This window comes from Eubalaena glacialis, chromosome 11 (genome assembly GCF_028564815.1).
Source record: "Eubalaena glacialis isolate mEubGla1 chromosome 11, mEubGla1.1.hap2.+ XY, whole genome shotgun sequence".
Lineage (NCBI taxonomy): Eukaryota > Metazoa > Chordata > Mammalia > Artiodactyla > Balaenidae > Eubalaena > Eubalaena glacialis.
The window spans coordinates 39,776,626-39,790,391 of NC_083726.1; the positions used below are offsets into that span (position 1 = coordinate 39,776,626).

The 13,766-nt window shown below is 36.7% G+C and overlaps 1 protein-coding gene across 3 annotated transcripts in view; it reads left to right on the forward strand.

Annotated features, from left to right (window-relative positions):
• Nucleotides 1–1,202: 1,202 nt before the first annotated feature.
• PPP1R12A (protein phosphatase 1 regulatory subunit 12A) overlaps nt 1,203–13,766 on the forward strand; it is a 149,701-nt gene continuing 137,137 nt past the window's right edge. For all 3 annotated transcript variants that reach the window (XM_061204151.1, XM_061204152.1, XM_061204153.1), the window contains exon 1: nt 1,203–1,672. In XM_061204151.1, coding sequence (XP_061060134.1) covers nt 1,436–1,672 — 237 coding nt within the window. In that variant the 5' untranslated portion in view covers nt 1,203–1,435. The remainder of the gene's footprint in view (nt 1,673–13,766) is intronic.

Here is a 13,766-nt window from a genome sequence, read left to right on the forward strand (position 1 = left end):
CAATGCTAACCTTTTATGACTTTTCTTATTTTGGCGCTAAATGTTCTAGAAAATAGTGGATGAAAATATTGTATTGTTTAGAAAAATATCAGTTGGTGGAGATTACAAATAGATGGCTCAGAAGACATTAGTATTTGTTACAAATCGCTCGCGCGCGCGCGGTGTCATACATAACAAAGTTCAAAAGCCTTTTTTATGATTATGATAAATTATGAAGTATTTTGAACATGTGATCTCAAAAGGTGGTTTAAATATGTCGTTATCGTCATTGTATCGCCAATACCTGGAACCATGACTGGCTCATAGTAAGTATTCACAAAATACCGGTTAAATCAATTGCGTAGTATTAACATTCCTTTTGAACTCTAGAAGCAGCTGGGTCTTTATCCACCCTTAGAAAGCGATGGAGCAGGAACCAGAAATCCCTTAAAAGGTCAGGACCAGTAACAAGGCAGAGCTAAACTCCGGGGTAGTAGCAGACAGGATTAAAGCATTGAAAGAAGGGAAAGAGGACCCAAAATACGAGCGAGAGAAAACAAAAAAACAAAACAACAAACACACACACACAACAAAGCAAGAAAAAATAAGCATAAGAGGAAAGACGTTTCTACAGTGGAGGCTGGCAGAAAGCCACTGCAATTACTGCAGGTCAACCCTTGTCACCAGGCGGTCACCTTGGGCTGAGATCTGGGGTAACTACCACCAAATCCCTCGGCTGTACACACAGACCCTGCTTTTAAAAGGTTCTTAGCAAATTCATCTGAGTTCCTCAGAAAGGGAAATCACTAGCGCTTAATTCACGACCTATCTATCCTCCATTCCATTCAAATAACGCAGCCAATAGGAAAATCCTCCGCCCTGAGCAAACGACTCGGCAGAGCTGAGACAGCCCTGGAGGCAGGTCTGCCCCGAAGAGCCTCCATACAGCGCGACTGTTGGCCTCCGGAACCCCAGGAGCCCTCAGCGGGGCAGGACAACCTTCCTTCCCTGTCTCCGCCCTTCCAGGTTGGTCCCAGCCCCCGCTGCCCAGGCGGCCTGGACCACACCCGCTTCCCTCCGGTGGCCTAGCCTCCGCCGTCGCAGTTCGCGGGAGCGTTCTTCCTGGGGCGGGCACAGGCCCATAGCGCATGCGCACTGGCCAAAGGGCGCCTCCCTGCCCGGATCTCGCGAAGTTACGTTAGATTGGCCGCCGGTGACGGGTGGCCGGGCCGGGGGCGGGAGGGCTTCTGAGGTAGGAAGGGAGGTCCGTTCGGCCGGGCGCGCCGCCCCAGTGCTCTGTGGGATACTGGAAGTCTCGAGCGTCTCCTCCCGGTTCCCAGCCCTCTTCTGGCCCGCACTCATAGAAACAGTCACACACCCCCTGCCTCCCCTCTCTTCCCTCTCCGCCTCCCCTTTCCCCCCCTCGCGATAAGAAGACCCGGCGGCAGGAGAGGGGATGAAGATGGCGGACGCGAAGCAGAAGCGGAACGAGCAGCTGAAGCGCTGGATCGGCTCCGAGACGGACCTCGAGCCTCCCGTGGTGAAGCGCCAGAAGACCAAGGTGAAGTTCGATGATGGCGCCGTCTTCCTGGCTGCTTGCTCCAGCGGCGACACGGACGAGGTCCTCAAGCTGCTGCACCGCGGCGCTGATATCAATTACGCCAATGTGGACGGACTCACTGCCCTGCACCAGGTCTGTGCGCCCCGCCGCCGCTCTCCTGACCCTGCGGGTCCTCGTTGGCCTCCCGCCTGGGCCTCCCCTCGGCTCTTGGTCTCCTGAGGCTGGGGGCGGCGGGAGACTCCCTGCCGCGGGGTGAGGGGGCGGCTTCCCGCGAAGGAGGGAGGGAGAGAACTGGTAGAGGGAGGGCCCTAGGCTTGGGGCCCCCTTCAGACCAGTTGGTGGTGGAGTAAGGGAACCAGGAGATTTCCGGGGCAGAGGGGGAAAGGGACTGTGGTCAGCTTGGGGCCCCAGGGCCATTTGTGGACGTGTGTCTGGGATTTGAGGTCGAGATGGGGAGCGGTGTGGTGGAATTGTGCCTGGGCCCCCGATGTCAGTGATAGAGTCGGAGGACGGGGGATGCTGAAGAAAACTACGGACAAGAGGCACTGGGGACTCTTGGGTAGAGGGGCGTCTTTGGCTTGTTAGGAGGGCGTTGGATTTAGTTTTTAGGACTTGATTATAAATGATGATGATGATAATAGTAATCAAGCGCCCTAAGCCGAGTGCCCTGAGCAGACGGTTTCCTGTTTTCTCCTTTATTACTCTTGGTCACTGGGGAGGGGGAAACGGTGTGATTTAGCTGATCTGCACCGGCTGAAAGGGAGAGGATGAAAGTGGGTAGCGTGAGGAAGCGTTCTAAAGGGCTTGCCCACCGCGGGGCCGGAACGTACGAAAGAGTCTCTAACTCGGAGTAGAGTTTGCCGCAGTGTCAGAGATCCTTTGGCCCCAGGTCCAGGGGTGTGCATTGGGGTTAGAAAGAGAAGAATAAATACGAGGCACTCTTTTCAAAGCCGGTTACCAAGCTCTCATTTTTCTTTTGGGGGGTGGGAAAAAAGAAAGCTGTTCACGAACTTTTCTCAAAATGGATGCTTTGTGCATGTTAAAGTTTTATAGTAGTCTGATTGGGATCTCTCAATGTTAGCCAAATAAGGAGAAACTATTGGCAATCCGGAGATAATGTTGCTTTGCCTTTAACAGGCCAAAAGCAACACAACCACTTAGAGTTCTTCTTAAAAAGCAATTTTTCAGTGATGGTAATAGGTGTCAAAACATAAACTCTTTCCATTTTCTTAGTGGACAACTTGGAATTACTAGAAAACGACTTAACAGCAATAGCTTCCCCTTACAATGAAAAGACTTGTAAACTGACTCAAAGTTGCCTTGGTTATATGTGGAAGATCGTAGCTTTGTGTTGATTAATGCTGTAACAAAAACTTGTTTGGGAGGTTGAAACTTACGGTTTCATATTTCATGCATTACTTTGCTGCCTTTTTAAAAGAGGTGTGTGGTGGCATTTTTCCTTTTACTCCTTCCTGTTTAGTGAATGGTGACTGTTTTAGATTTTATTTAATTGAATTCTCATATCAAGCTTGGCTTATAGCCTTTGTTTACAAAGTTGACTGGATGAACTGTAATGACTGACAAATTGCAGGACAAATCTGGAATTTAGCGTGTGGCACCCAGTAAAAATATAGCATGGTCTTTAGCTCTTTATCTGTTCCATTAATTTAGAGTCTCTAATGTATAACAAACTTTTTATTTGGCTGAGGTTTATTTTAAGCTATAGCATAACTCTAGATTCTAAAAACATGGTGTTGAAATGAAAGAAACTTTCGGCATTAGAAATGATAATGTAATTATGTAAGATGACTCTTTTCAAATTTCTTTCAAGTGTAATTTACATGGTTTAGTATGGAATTGATTCAGAAAGACAGATTATTGTATGCTTGAGGTCAGGATAAGGTTGCATAATGCTTTATATCAGTATGTTTTATTAAAGTTGTCATATAGAAATGTAAAGTTATTACAGTTGTTGAGGAACCCAATTATATTGGCTTGGAGGAAGAGGAAAACTTCTAATACTTATATTCTTATTGGCTTAGGTAGAAAGAGAAAATACATCTAACAGGCTTCTTAGAGTTTTTTTTTTTTCTCCTCTAAATTTGGACATGTTGCAAGAATTATCAGACTTATCAAAGTCTTCCTGATTAACTGAGTTCAGTGGTTAGTTTGGCATTATTTAGCTGTTGTCTTTATTAGATATTTTGTTTTAGCTGACAAACACTTAAGCAGAAGTTTCCAAGTTTATGCATAATCATTTGTATAATTTCTTTTTGTAATTTATTTGCACATTCCTTAACTCAGTGAAGCCACAGTCTTTAAAATATCAAGCATTAAAATTTTTATTATGTTTTCTCCACCCTTATTTCTCGTTTATTAACTCTTGTACTTTTTGCCATTGTGACAGAGAACAAGGAGTTCGCTTTGGGCAAATTCAGAACAACAGATAGTGAAAGGTGATAAATAAAACTTTTTAAAAAAAGAATCACAAAAATTTTTAACCTTAAAAATCTCTTGAATACTGATTACTTTAAATACTTAAATTATAAAACCAAAATTGACCCATTGATTTAATAGCCCTTGAATAATTTTTTTTTTTAATTTAACCTCTTGAAAGCTCATAGAATAGCCAGAATGTTTTTACCAGATTAATTATTGGTTAGTCTTTTGGAATATTCATTTCCATTTTTGGTTTTGATCAAGTGTCTTTTTGTTTCTTTTTTAAAGATTTTTTTAATGTGGACTTTTTTTTTTTAAGTATTGAATTTGTTACAATATTGCTTCTGTTTTATGTTTTGGTTTTTTTTTTTTTTTTTTTTTTTTTTTTTGGCCACAAGGCATGTGGGATCCTAGCTCCCCGACCAGGGATCAAACCCGCACCCCCTGCATTGGAAGGCAAAGTCTTAACCACTGGGCCGCCAGGGAAGTCCCGATGGAGTGTCTTAAATTTCACTGTCAGGAGAAAAGTTTTAGGAACTTTACAACCCACAAATACACTTCTTAATCTAATATTTTACTTCCATTTTAATATAAACAGCTTATATTTAAAAGTTTCTTTAATTGGTTGAATGTTCTTTCTCATTAGAAGTTACAAAAGATAGTTTCCTTTTTTTTTTGTATAAAAATAGGTCATTCATATAGGAGAAAAAGCAGTGTTTCTAGTCAAATTTCCTATCTTGGTCTCTAGAATAGCCTCCCTTCCCCTAACCCCCTCCAGTAGCTAGAAAACAGTACTGAAGTTACATTATAAACTTCTGATTTTCTAGAACTGAGGTCTAGAGTAGAATTGCATTTTTATCAGTGGGCAATAATCAGTTCTGATTTAAGAGCTACCTGGTAAAGTTTTAATACTATATGATCTGTATCTTTATTTCAGTATACTTTATAAAGGTTTTAGGAGAGTAATAATAGTTTTCTATAGAATGTTTTATTGCTGATGCTTACTGATACTGGTGTGCATAAAATACAGGCCTGAGATTTCTTCCAACAGTTGTGAGTGTAGCCTTTTGATTTTACTTTAAAATCTTACCTGCTTCCTCTGTGCCTGTGACTTCCAAGTCAGTTTCCAGTTCTCACATTGCTGCAGAGCTCCAATCCCTCATTTCCATTTTTCTACTGATGACGAACTGTTGATTTAAAGTAAAATATTATTCAATATATTGTGATTTTATATTTAAAAATATATCTTCAAGTAGTAATATAGTAAATAGAGGTCCACCCCCTTTGCTGTAGAATAGCAACTGTTTATTTACATCAATATCAGGAATTTCTTTAAATTCAACCTGAAATGAATATTTTTCTTTCTTCACCAAACCTATTCTTCTCATCGATGCCTCTGTTTCTGATAATGATGTCATTAATCTCTAGATTAAGCTTTAAACATTTTAATTATTGTTTACTCATCCCCTTGTCTACATATAGACAATCAGTCTTCATAACTGCCTTTGCATCAATTCTTTTTCTTGCTACTCTTATTATCAATCTAGGTCATACCTTTATTATTTTTATCCCTAGAGTACAGTAATAGCCTAATTGCTTTCCCTGCCTCTTCTCTCCCTGGTCCAGTCTAGCATTCATACTGCTATCACATTAATCTTTTAACAATATCATTTCAGTCATGTCACTCCTCTCCATAAATTCAGATTTAAAGTGTTTCACCATTTAGGTTAGACCTGATATATCGCCACTGTGTTATATCCTTTACTCTTTTTACTTCCATGCCTATGGCCTTGCTTTTTCCACCACTAGAATATACTCCCTCCCTCTTTGCCAGTCAAAATCTTGGTCGTTCTTCAGGGTTCAACCCAGTTGTCCTCCAGAAAGGATCTTTCTGTCTTTTGAATTTGTATAATAACTATGTCACTGGAGAGACTCTTCTCTGGGGTGCTCATTTTACCTTACATTTTGCCTCTTTGCTGCTGTTAAAATGCTTCTTACTGAGTAGTGTGTGTTTTTAAGTTTGTCTTTCCTGGCTGACTGTAAGGACCCAATCTTCCACATTTTTGTATTTCCAGAGCCTGGCACATAGTAGGCGCTCACTAAAGATTTATTGAATTTTATCTTTTACCTCGTATCATAGATAGGAAGTTTTATAGTCATTTGTATGTTGTAAGATAAATCATTAAAACATTCACACCCAGATACTTAGAGTACAGTTCTTGCACATGGTAGAACTTGTTGTGGATCTTCTGTGCAGATATTTTTAATGTCTTGAGATTTTAAAAAAAATTTAATATTAACCTCCTTCCTCTTAAAAAAATTCTGAACCAGTTTAACTATTGATTAAGAGATAGAAAAATATTCACTCGAGTCATCAATTAATTTGCTACCTTCTTTATAAAGGTCTGAACTAGGTCCTGTAGAGGAATACAGAGTAGAATTAAATCCATGTTCTTTGCTATTATAATTTTAAAATAAAGTTTTCCTTTTGCTTTTCAATACATACAGACTTGCAGGTAAGTTTAATATTACATCCCTTTGCTCTTAAAATACAAATTTTATCTACTTCTGAGGGAGCCATTTGAAGCTTCTTTGAGGAATATGTGACTCCCCTCTTGTCAGTAAAAGGAATACTTTTGTGGAGTTTTTTCTCAAGTGCTTAATCTTCTCAGCCAAGCCATTTTCACTGAATCATAATCTGAAATGTAACTCTCTTTTAAAAAGTATTCTAATGGGGCTACTTAAAGTGTTTTCCAACCAAAAGGAAGAGAGACTGGAAGCAGCTGATATCGAGTCTCTTGTTAGAGAATAGTGTAATTGCTGTATATGAGAAATCTCTTTAAAACTGAATGTAGAGTTTATAGTTGTTTACTTTTTTTTTTTTTTTTGGTGGGGGATATTAAGATCTTGGAAGAATCTGTTGGATCCCTTATAACTAATATTAAAATCTGTGTTTAAAAAATATACAGTATAAGTTATTTTCTCTACATAATTTTATTTAAATGGGTGATGGCTCTTCAAACTTTTTATTGAAATCATCCTAACCATAAAAAACAAACAGAACAAACCTAAACAAAATTTCTAACCCCAAACTGGCCCCTCACTTCCTACAAATAAATGGACAACCCTCGCCATAAATGGGGTATGCTAGTAGGGCACCAGTGCCCACAGTGCTGTTGTTATAATGCCTTCTCTGCAGTTGATACCTCTGTGCTTCCTGGCAACAGTTTTGTGGTCTGACTTTGAAGTGTCATAACCAAGACCATCTTTCATGTACTTCAGCTACAGTGTGATTGCAAGCTGTGACTGAGCATTTTCTAGTATAGCCAGGTAGAAACATTAGATGGAATAGAGGAAAAATTTTTTTCATTATCTGTTTGTTATCACATTTTACAATACTGTTCACATAAGAGATGTACTTTAAAAACTGTCTAGTTAGATAATTTAAAAAATATTAACTATTTGGAAACCTTTGGAGGGAGGCGAACTATAGAACATTATTTTGTTACTGCTGTAACATGTTACTTCTTGACACTTCCCAAAGTTGCTATTTTCTTCGCCTTTCTGCCTGCCAAAAATTATGATTTTCACCCCACTTTTCTTTTGAAAGTTTGTGAGGTTCCACAGGGGTTGGCAAATGGAGTATTGGCATTTTGGTATATCTCTTTGAAAGGTCGAAGACCTCCAACAGTCATTTTTGAGTTTCTTCTAAATAAGGGTTGGATATGTAGTAGCCATGACTTATCCCAGTGTTATACTGAAGAAAGGAATTGGCTGGTGAACATTTGCTGAGGATTTGCTACATGTGAAACATTATGTTAGATAGTTTTATAACCAATATCTCATTTAATTCTCACAATGTCCCTTTTCTCTTGCTCAAGGTTACCAAGATAATAAATGGCAGAGCTGGGTTCTGACACAGGTTTATGTGATTCCAGAGCCCAAATTTAACACTATGCTACATGTCTTTTAAGTCTGAAGAAGAAAGTATTCTTAAATCTTCCGGTCATTATGGTTGATGATTAGTAGTTGGAAGTTTTTCCATGTTAATCAGTAGAGAATCCAATGAAACACATACACATAGATATAATTATTTTCTTCATCTACTGTTGTCTGGCTAGTCAAAACTTTTAAGAGCTTTCTATGGTAATTGAAATGCAGTAATGCCATATTTAAATTAATCTGTAAATCTGTCCTAAACTTTAGGAACTGCCAAGATTACTTTTGACTGACCATTATGTGCATAATATTTGATCAGGTGCTTTCGGTAGTTACAAAAGAAGTTACAACAGCAACAGAACTCTTTTTTTAAGGACAGGGTTTACTTAGTCTTTAAACATCTTCATTTTTCTTTATCTTAATAACAATTTATATTAATGCTTTAGGCATTTTTACATACTCATTTACAGTAAACGCTTTATACATTCACAGACTTAACTTTTTCAATGAAAAGATATAAATTATAGGTAAACTCATATCAGCGATAGTGAAAGAAGGAAGGCAAGCAAGCAAGCAAGCTCCGGCTTGTCACCACCATTTAGCTTAATCTTCTGAAATTTACTTTCTGTACAATGATTATTATTATTTATAATTAGGACTTGAGACATTACATGAAATGCTAGTAAAGTTACCTGAATTAAATTTAAATTCTGAATTATTAAAACAAACTTTTTAATATTTATCATGTTTGATTTTAATTGGAAGCCTTTTGTTAGTAGGAATATCCAAGTCATAAGAATATTCCATTCCTTAAATCATTTTGCAGAATTTAGCCAAATTATATTTCAAGTCTTACCTTAGAAAAGGCAATAGAATTATTTTTCTTAGTGGTAGTAAGTGAGAACACCACCTGAAATGTGATTTACTTGTTGCCTATGAAATCATTGGTTCCCAGAATTTTACATTTCATGGACCAATGAAATGGTTTTTGTTTTTTGTACTTTGTTTTAATTTTGATGACTAAAAGAGGAGAACCTAATTTTTATGTTGTCATGTTAGGGCGTTAAAAACAAACAACTTGATAACGTTCTACCATCATCATTTCATAAAAGAAAGAATAACAAGAAGAAAAGGATATAGTATCCAAATAAAGGACAGTGGAGACTCATATATCAGTCTATAAGATTATTGCTGTATTGACAACAGATGTTCTTGATGCTCTTCCATGAAGTAGAGTAGTTAAGGGTGAGCAGATTTCAAAACTTTATTCCCTATGTTCTCCATTTGGTAGGATATGAGAGAGTGCAGGTGGTGGCAGGCCATATCATCGGGATGCAAGTGCCTGATCCCTGATCACTCAGTAAGAAGTGGAAAAGGAATTTACCTGAAGAGATTCAGGAGATTGGTGAAAGCTTTCTTTAGGAACCACTGGTTTCATATTTATATTTCCATAAGCCTCTGCATATGTAATCTTTCTCTGGAATGTATTTCCCAGCTTATTTGTATTAAGACACAGCTCAAAGCATAAAGTGTGGACTTGCTTGACCACGGGGGTGCACAGTAAGTCTTTCACTTACTATTTAAACCCTAAGTTTGGCACTTACACAGTACCTGCTATTGTTAGTATATCTTATCTCCAGACAGAATAGTGAATACCTTCAAGTGGGGACTTTGATTCATTTTTCTTTAAATCCCCTTTGGTATCTGCATTTTATTTTAGCAGGTGCACAGTAAATGTTTGTTGATTTAAAAAAAATGAACACAATGTAGACTAATCTTGTGAAGAGCAGAGTTCATAGAGAACAAAATGATGACAGTTTGGGTAAATATAACAACCAGCAAACATTAAAATGTTCTAATTAAAAAGTGTATACCAATAACTTACTTTATAATAATTATAATGTAAAGGTAACCATTATTACAGTCAAAATTTAGCAGGATCTTAGATTTTTTTTTGAAGTGGAATGTGTTCCTGATTACCAATACAAGTAGAATTTTGCTCAGTTTATGTAACATACTTTAAAAATGAATTTCTTTAAACAAATCATCCTGTGTTGGCTTAGAAAAGGAATCCCTAGCATATGTCATTAGAAGCTAATTCATATTTTCTAATCATCTTAATAATATTTTTTTCCTAAATAACACTTTCACTATGGATCCCTGTATGTCACTATTTTTCTGACCTTGTTAGTATTTTGGTTGTGTTTAGCTTTTCATTGTTATGCTGGCTAACCATAAAAAGACAAAGTTGAGCTCTGTGTTACTGCCCTAAGTGTGCTTGCTTGACTTGAATGCTCTTTCATGGGTGGAGACATTCCACATTGTCATGTGTTATATAGGCATTTCTGAAATGACATTCAGTAGAAACCATGGAAAGAAATGAAGGCATCCCTCAGCTGTCACCTTTTTAGTAATCTATTTAAATGCGTTATGTGCAGAGTGAGATATTCCGCAGGGAGAGCTTCAGTGACTAAAAAGCGTTACTTTAATTTGATTATTAACTCATATGAGCTGAAAATACATGTTTTACATATTTAACATGTTTCCTAATGAAAAATATCATAAGGTTGTAGAAAGTTTGTACCATTTTCTTGAATACTTGAATAGTGCAAAGGAGAAATTTTGTGACTTGATACCGTTTAGAAGTTAACCACATGGGAAAGTATATTTTCCTGGATTAACTGTTAAAACACACGCACACACATCAATTACCTTTACTTTGTAGTAAACAAACTAAAGTGTATACATTTTATTAGCCTTCAAAATTATTTTAGATGGTTCTAAATATTAATCCAATATTTGTACTTTTGCTTGGAACATTTCTGGAACTTTTCTATCGGAGCTTCAGTTCCAGCAGGTTCTTTTGAATATCCTCTGTGTTGAGTTGAGTTTGTGTTTTTTTTTTCTTTCAGGAAAGTTTGTAAATTTTGAAAATGATAGTCATTGGAGACATGGCGAGTGAAAATAGTAGATGCTGGGTAATCATGGTTAATAAATACTATCAGTGATTAAATGATATTTTCTAAAAAGCTTTTTCTTAATTGGAACATGATCATAAAGAGTCCATCTTGGATTTTAGTCAACTCTTTTTACATTGTTTGGACTTGAGAGTATGCTTCAGAATTTCTTTATGATTAACTTAGTGCACTCTTCGTTTGTGTTCTGAATTTTGCGTGAAACAAGTCAATAGCTTATATAGCTTGTGAATTGAACCATGGTCTTTTTTTGTGTTTTCCACAAAAGATTTTGATGCTGCTGTTGCCAGATCATGACACCGTATTTCATTAAGAGCTATTGTTTTTCTCAAAGATAAGTTAATTTGTACAGTTTTTCTTAAAAGATTAGAACAGATGACATGTTCAACAATTTATATCCTTTCCAAGTACATGGAGTGATCTGCATAAAAATTTTGCCTAATATTCAAGTTTTTTCCCTTTTAAAATGTCTATTGCTATTTAACTTTTAGCCATCTTTTTTAAAAAACACTAAAATGTCTTTAAATTTCTGATTTTCTCAATGTGGTATACATGAAAATGCCTCAAGTAATTATTAGGCCTTCAGTGCCTTCTACTCTTGCTTTTTGTCTTCACCATCTCCTTTTTAATTTTAAACATGGCTTACTTTCAAGTTTGTTTATTGTTCTATATGTATTTTATCCCAAACAGAAATTGAAGAAGAATAATTATTTAAGTAATTAAAGCATGATAGAAAAATATAAAAAAAGAAAATAAATGCTATTCAGATTTTCAGGCATGGAGCTAGCTAGCCCCATTTAAAACTTTAATAGACTCTCTTTATCCATCTCTATCCAATATATACTTTTCTAAAAGTGAGTTTATATTTAATTTTCTGGTTTATAACCTACTTTCTAAATTATACATTTTTAGAAATATTTCTGTGTTAATGAATATTGGGTCCACTGTGTGAGTATGTGTGTACATGTGTGAGTACATGTGTACATCCTAAAATTTATTTTCCCAGTTGTCTGATCATGAATATTTAGTATATTTTCAATTTCTCATGATTGGTGGATATTACACTATGTATATCTTTGCTCACTCATGACATTGTATCGTTCGGATTGTTTATCTTAGAGATTTCAGCTGCAATTTTATATGTTTTGCCCAAGATAACATGCTGTTTTAATGCTTGTTTATGCAAAAGATATTTTCAGTAAAGTCTCTAGTATATTTAATATAGAAGACTAACCTTGAAAGTACTCCGGCTGACACACACGTTACATTCATAATGTGATGATGTCATCTCCCTTCTCTGAGGCACCCATAGAAAAATCTGTTTTACTCTGTGTGTTAAGAAAATTTGTCAGTTGTTTGAAATATTAAACAGTATTTGTATTTGCAGGTAAGTGTTGCTATTATTTGTTTAAATTAGTGATTAACTCATTCATGAACAAATATATAAATCATTATTTATCATATGCCTGGCATAAGGTCCCTGTGTGCATGTAGTGTGTAATCTAGAGGAGGTGGCAGTGAGTGTTAGATCTAGAGTAAGATGAAATTTTTTACTAGGAGGACTTAACCTAAAATGTCAGGATAGACATCCCTGAGAAAGCTATGTTTAAGTTACAGGAACTTAAGAGATGTCTTGAGTCTTTCATGACCCTGTTCCCTCCTTGTTTGTCTTCTGAATGCTCCTGTTCAGTTTCTTTTTTTGACCTGTTTCTTTCTTAAAGAAGAATGTTCCAAAGTTCTCTGTGTCTCTGTTTTTTCTTTTCCATATCATTCATTCTTAGAGTTTCAACTGTTCTCTTTTTATATGATCTGTTCTCATTTTTATATAATCTACATCTTATTTTTGATGTCGTCAGTCTTCCACTTACTAAACTACAATCTCAGGGTCTTCTTGTGTTTACTCCTTCCGCTTCCAACATACAGTCAATAACTCCTATCATGCACACCTGAAAAAGAAGTACTCCCAAACCCATACTACCTTTTTATATATTCACTTAACAGAATTAAAGGCCTACTTTGTGTCATACACTATTAAGTACTGGGGGGGATATGCTTTTAAACAAAAGCGATATCAACGCTACCTTCATGGAGGTTAGAATAAAGTGAAATTGCTTAGCCATCAGGAAAGTGCAAATCAAAACCGTAATGAGATACTACTTCACACCTAATAGAATGGCTATAATAAAAACAACATAATAACAAATATTGACTAAGGTATGGAGAAATTCCATCCCTCATACACTGCTGGTGGTAATGTAAAATGGTGCAACCATTTTCAACCACTTTCAAAACAGTCTGGTAGTTCCTCAAAAGGTTAAACATAGAGTTGCCATATAACCTAGCAGTCCTACTCCTAGGTGTATACTCAAGAGAACTGAAAACGCATGCCCACACAAAAACGTGTATGTTAATGTTTATAGCATCATTATCAAAATAGCCAGAAAGTGGGAACAACACAAAATGTGCTGATGAATAAATAAAATGTGGTATGTTTTGTTACTGAAATCAGTGGAATGTTATTTGGCAATAAAAAGAAACTAAGTACTGATACTTGGTGCAACATAGATGAATCTTAAATACATTATGCTACGTGAAAGACACCAGTCACAAAAGACCACATATTGTAGGATTCCATTTACATGAAATGTTCACAATAGGTAAGTCTATAGAGACAGAAGATAGATTAATGGTTGCCAAAGGCTGGAGGTATTGAGGGGAAATGAGGAGTGACTGCTAATTGGTATAGCATTTCTTTTTAGGTTGATAAAAATGTTATAAAATTAATTGTGGTGATGGTTGCACAACTCTGGATATACCAAAACCTTTTAATTATATACTTGAAATGGGTTGTTATATAATGTGTGAATTAATTT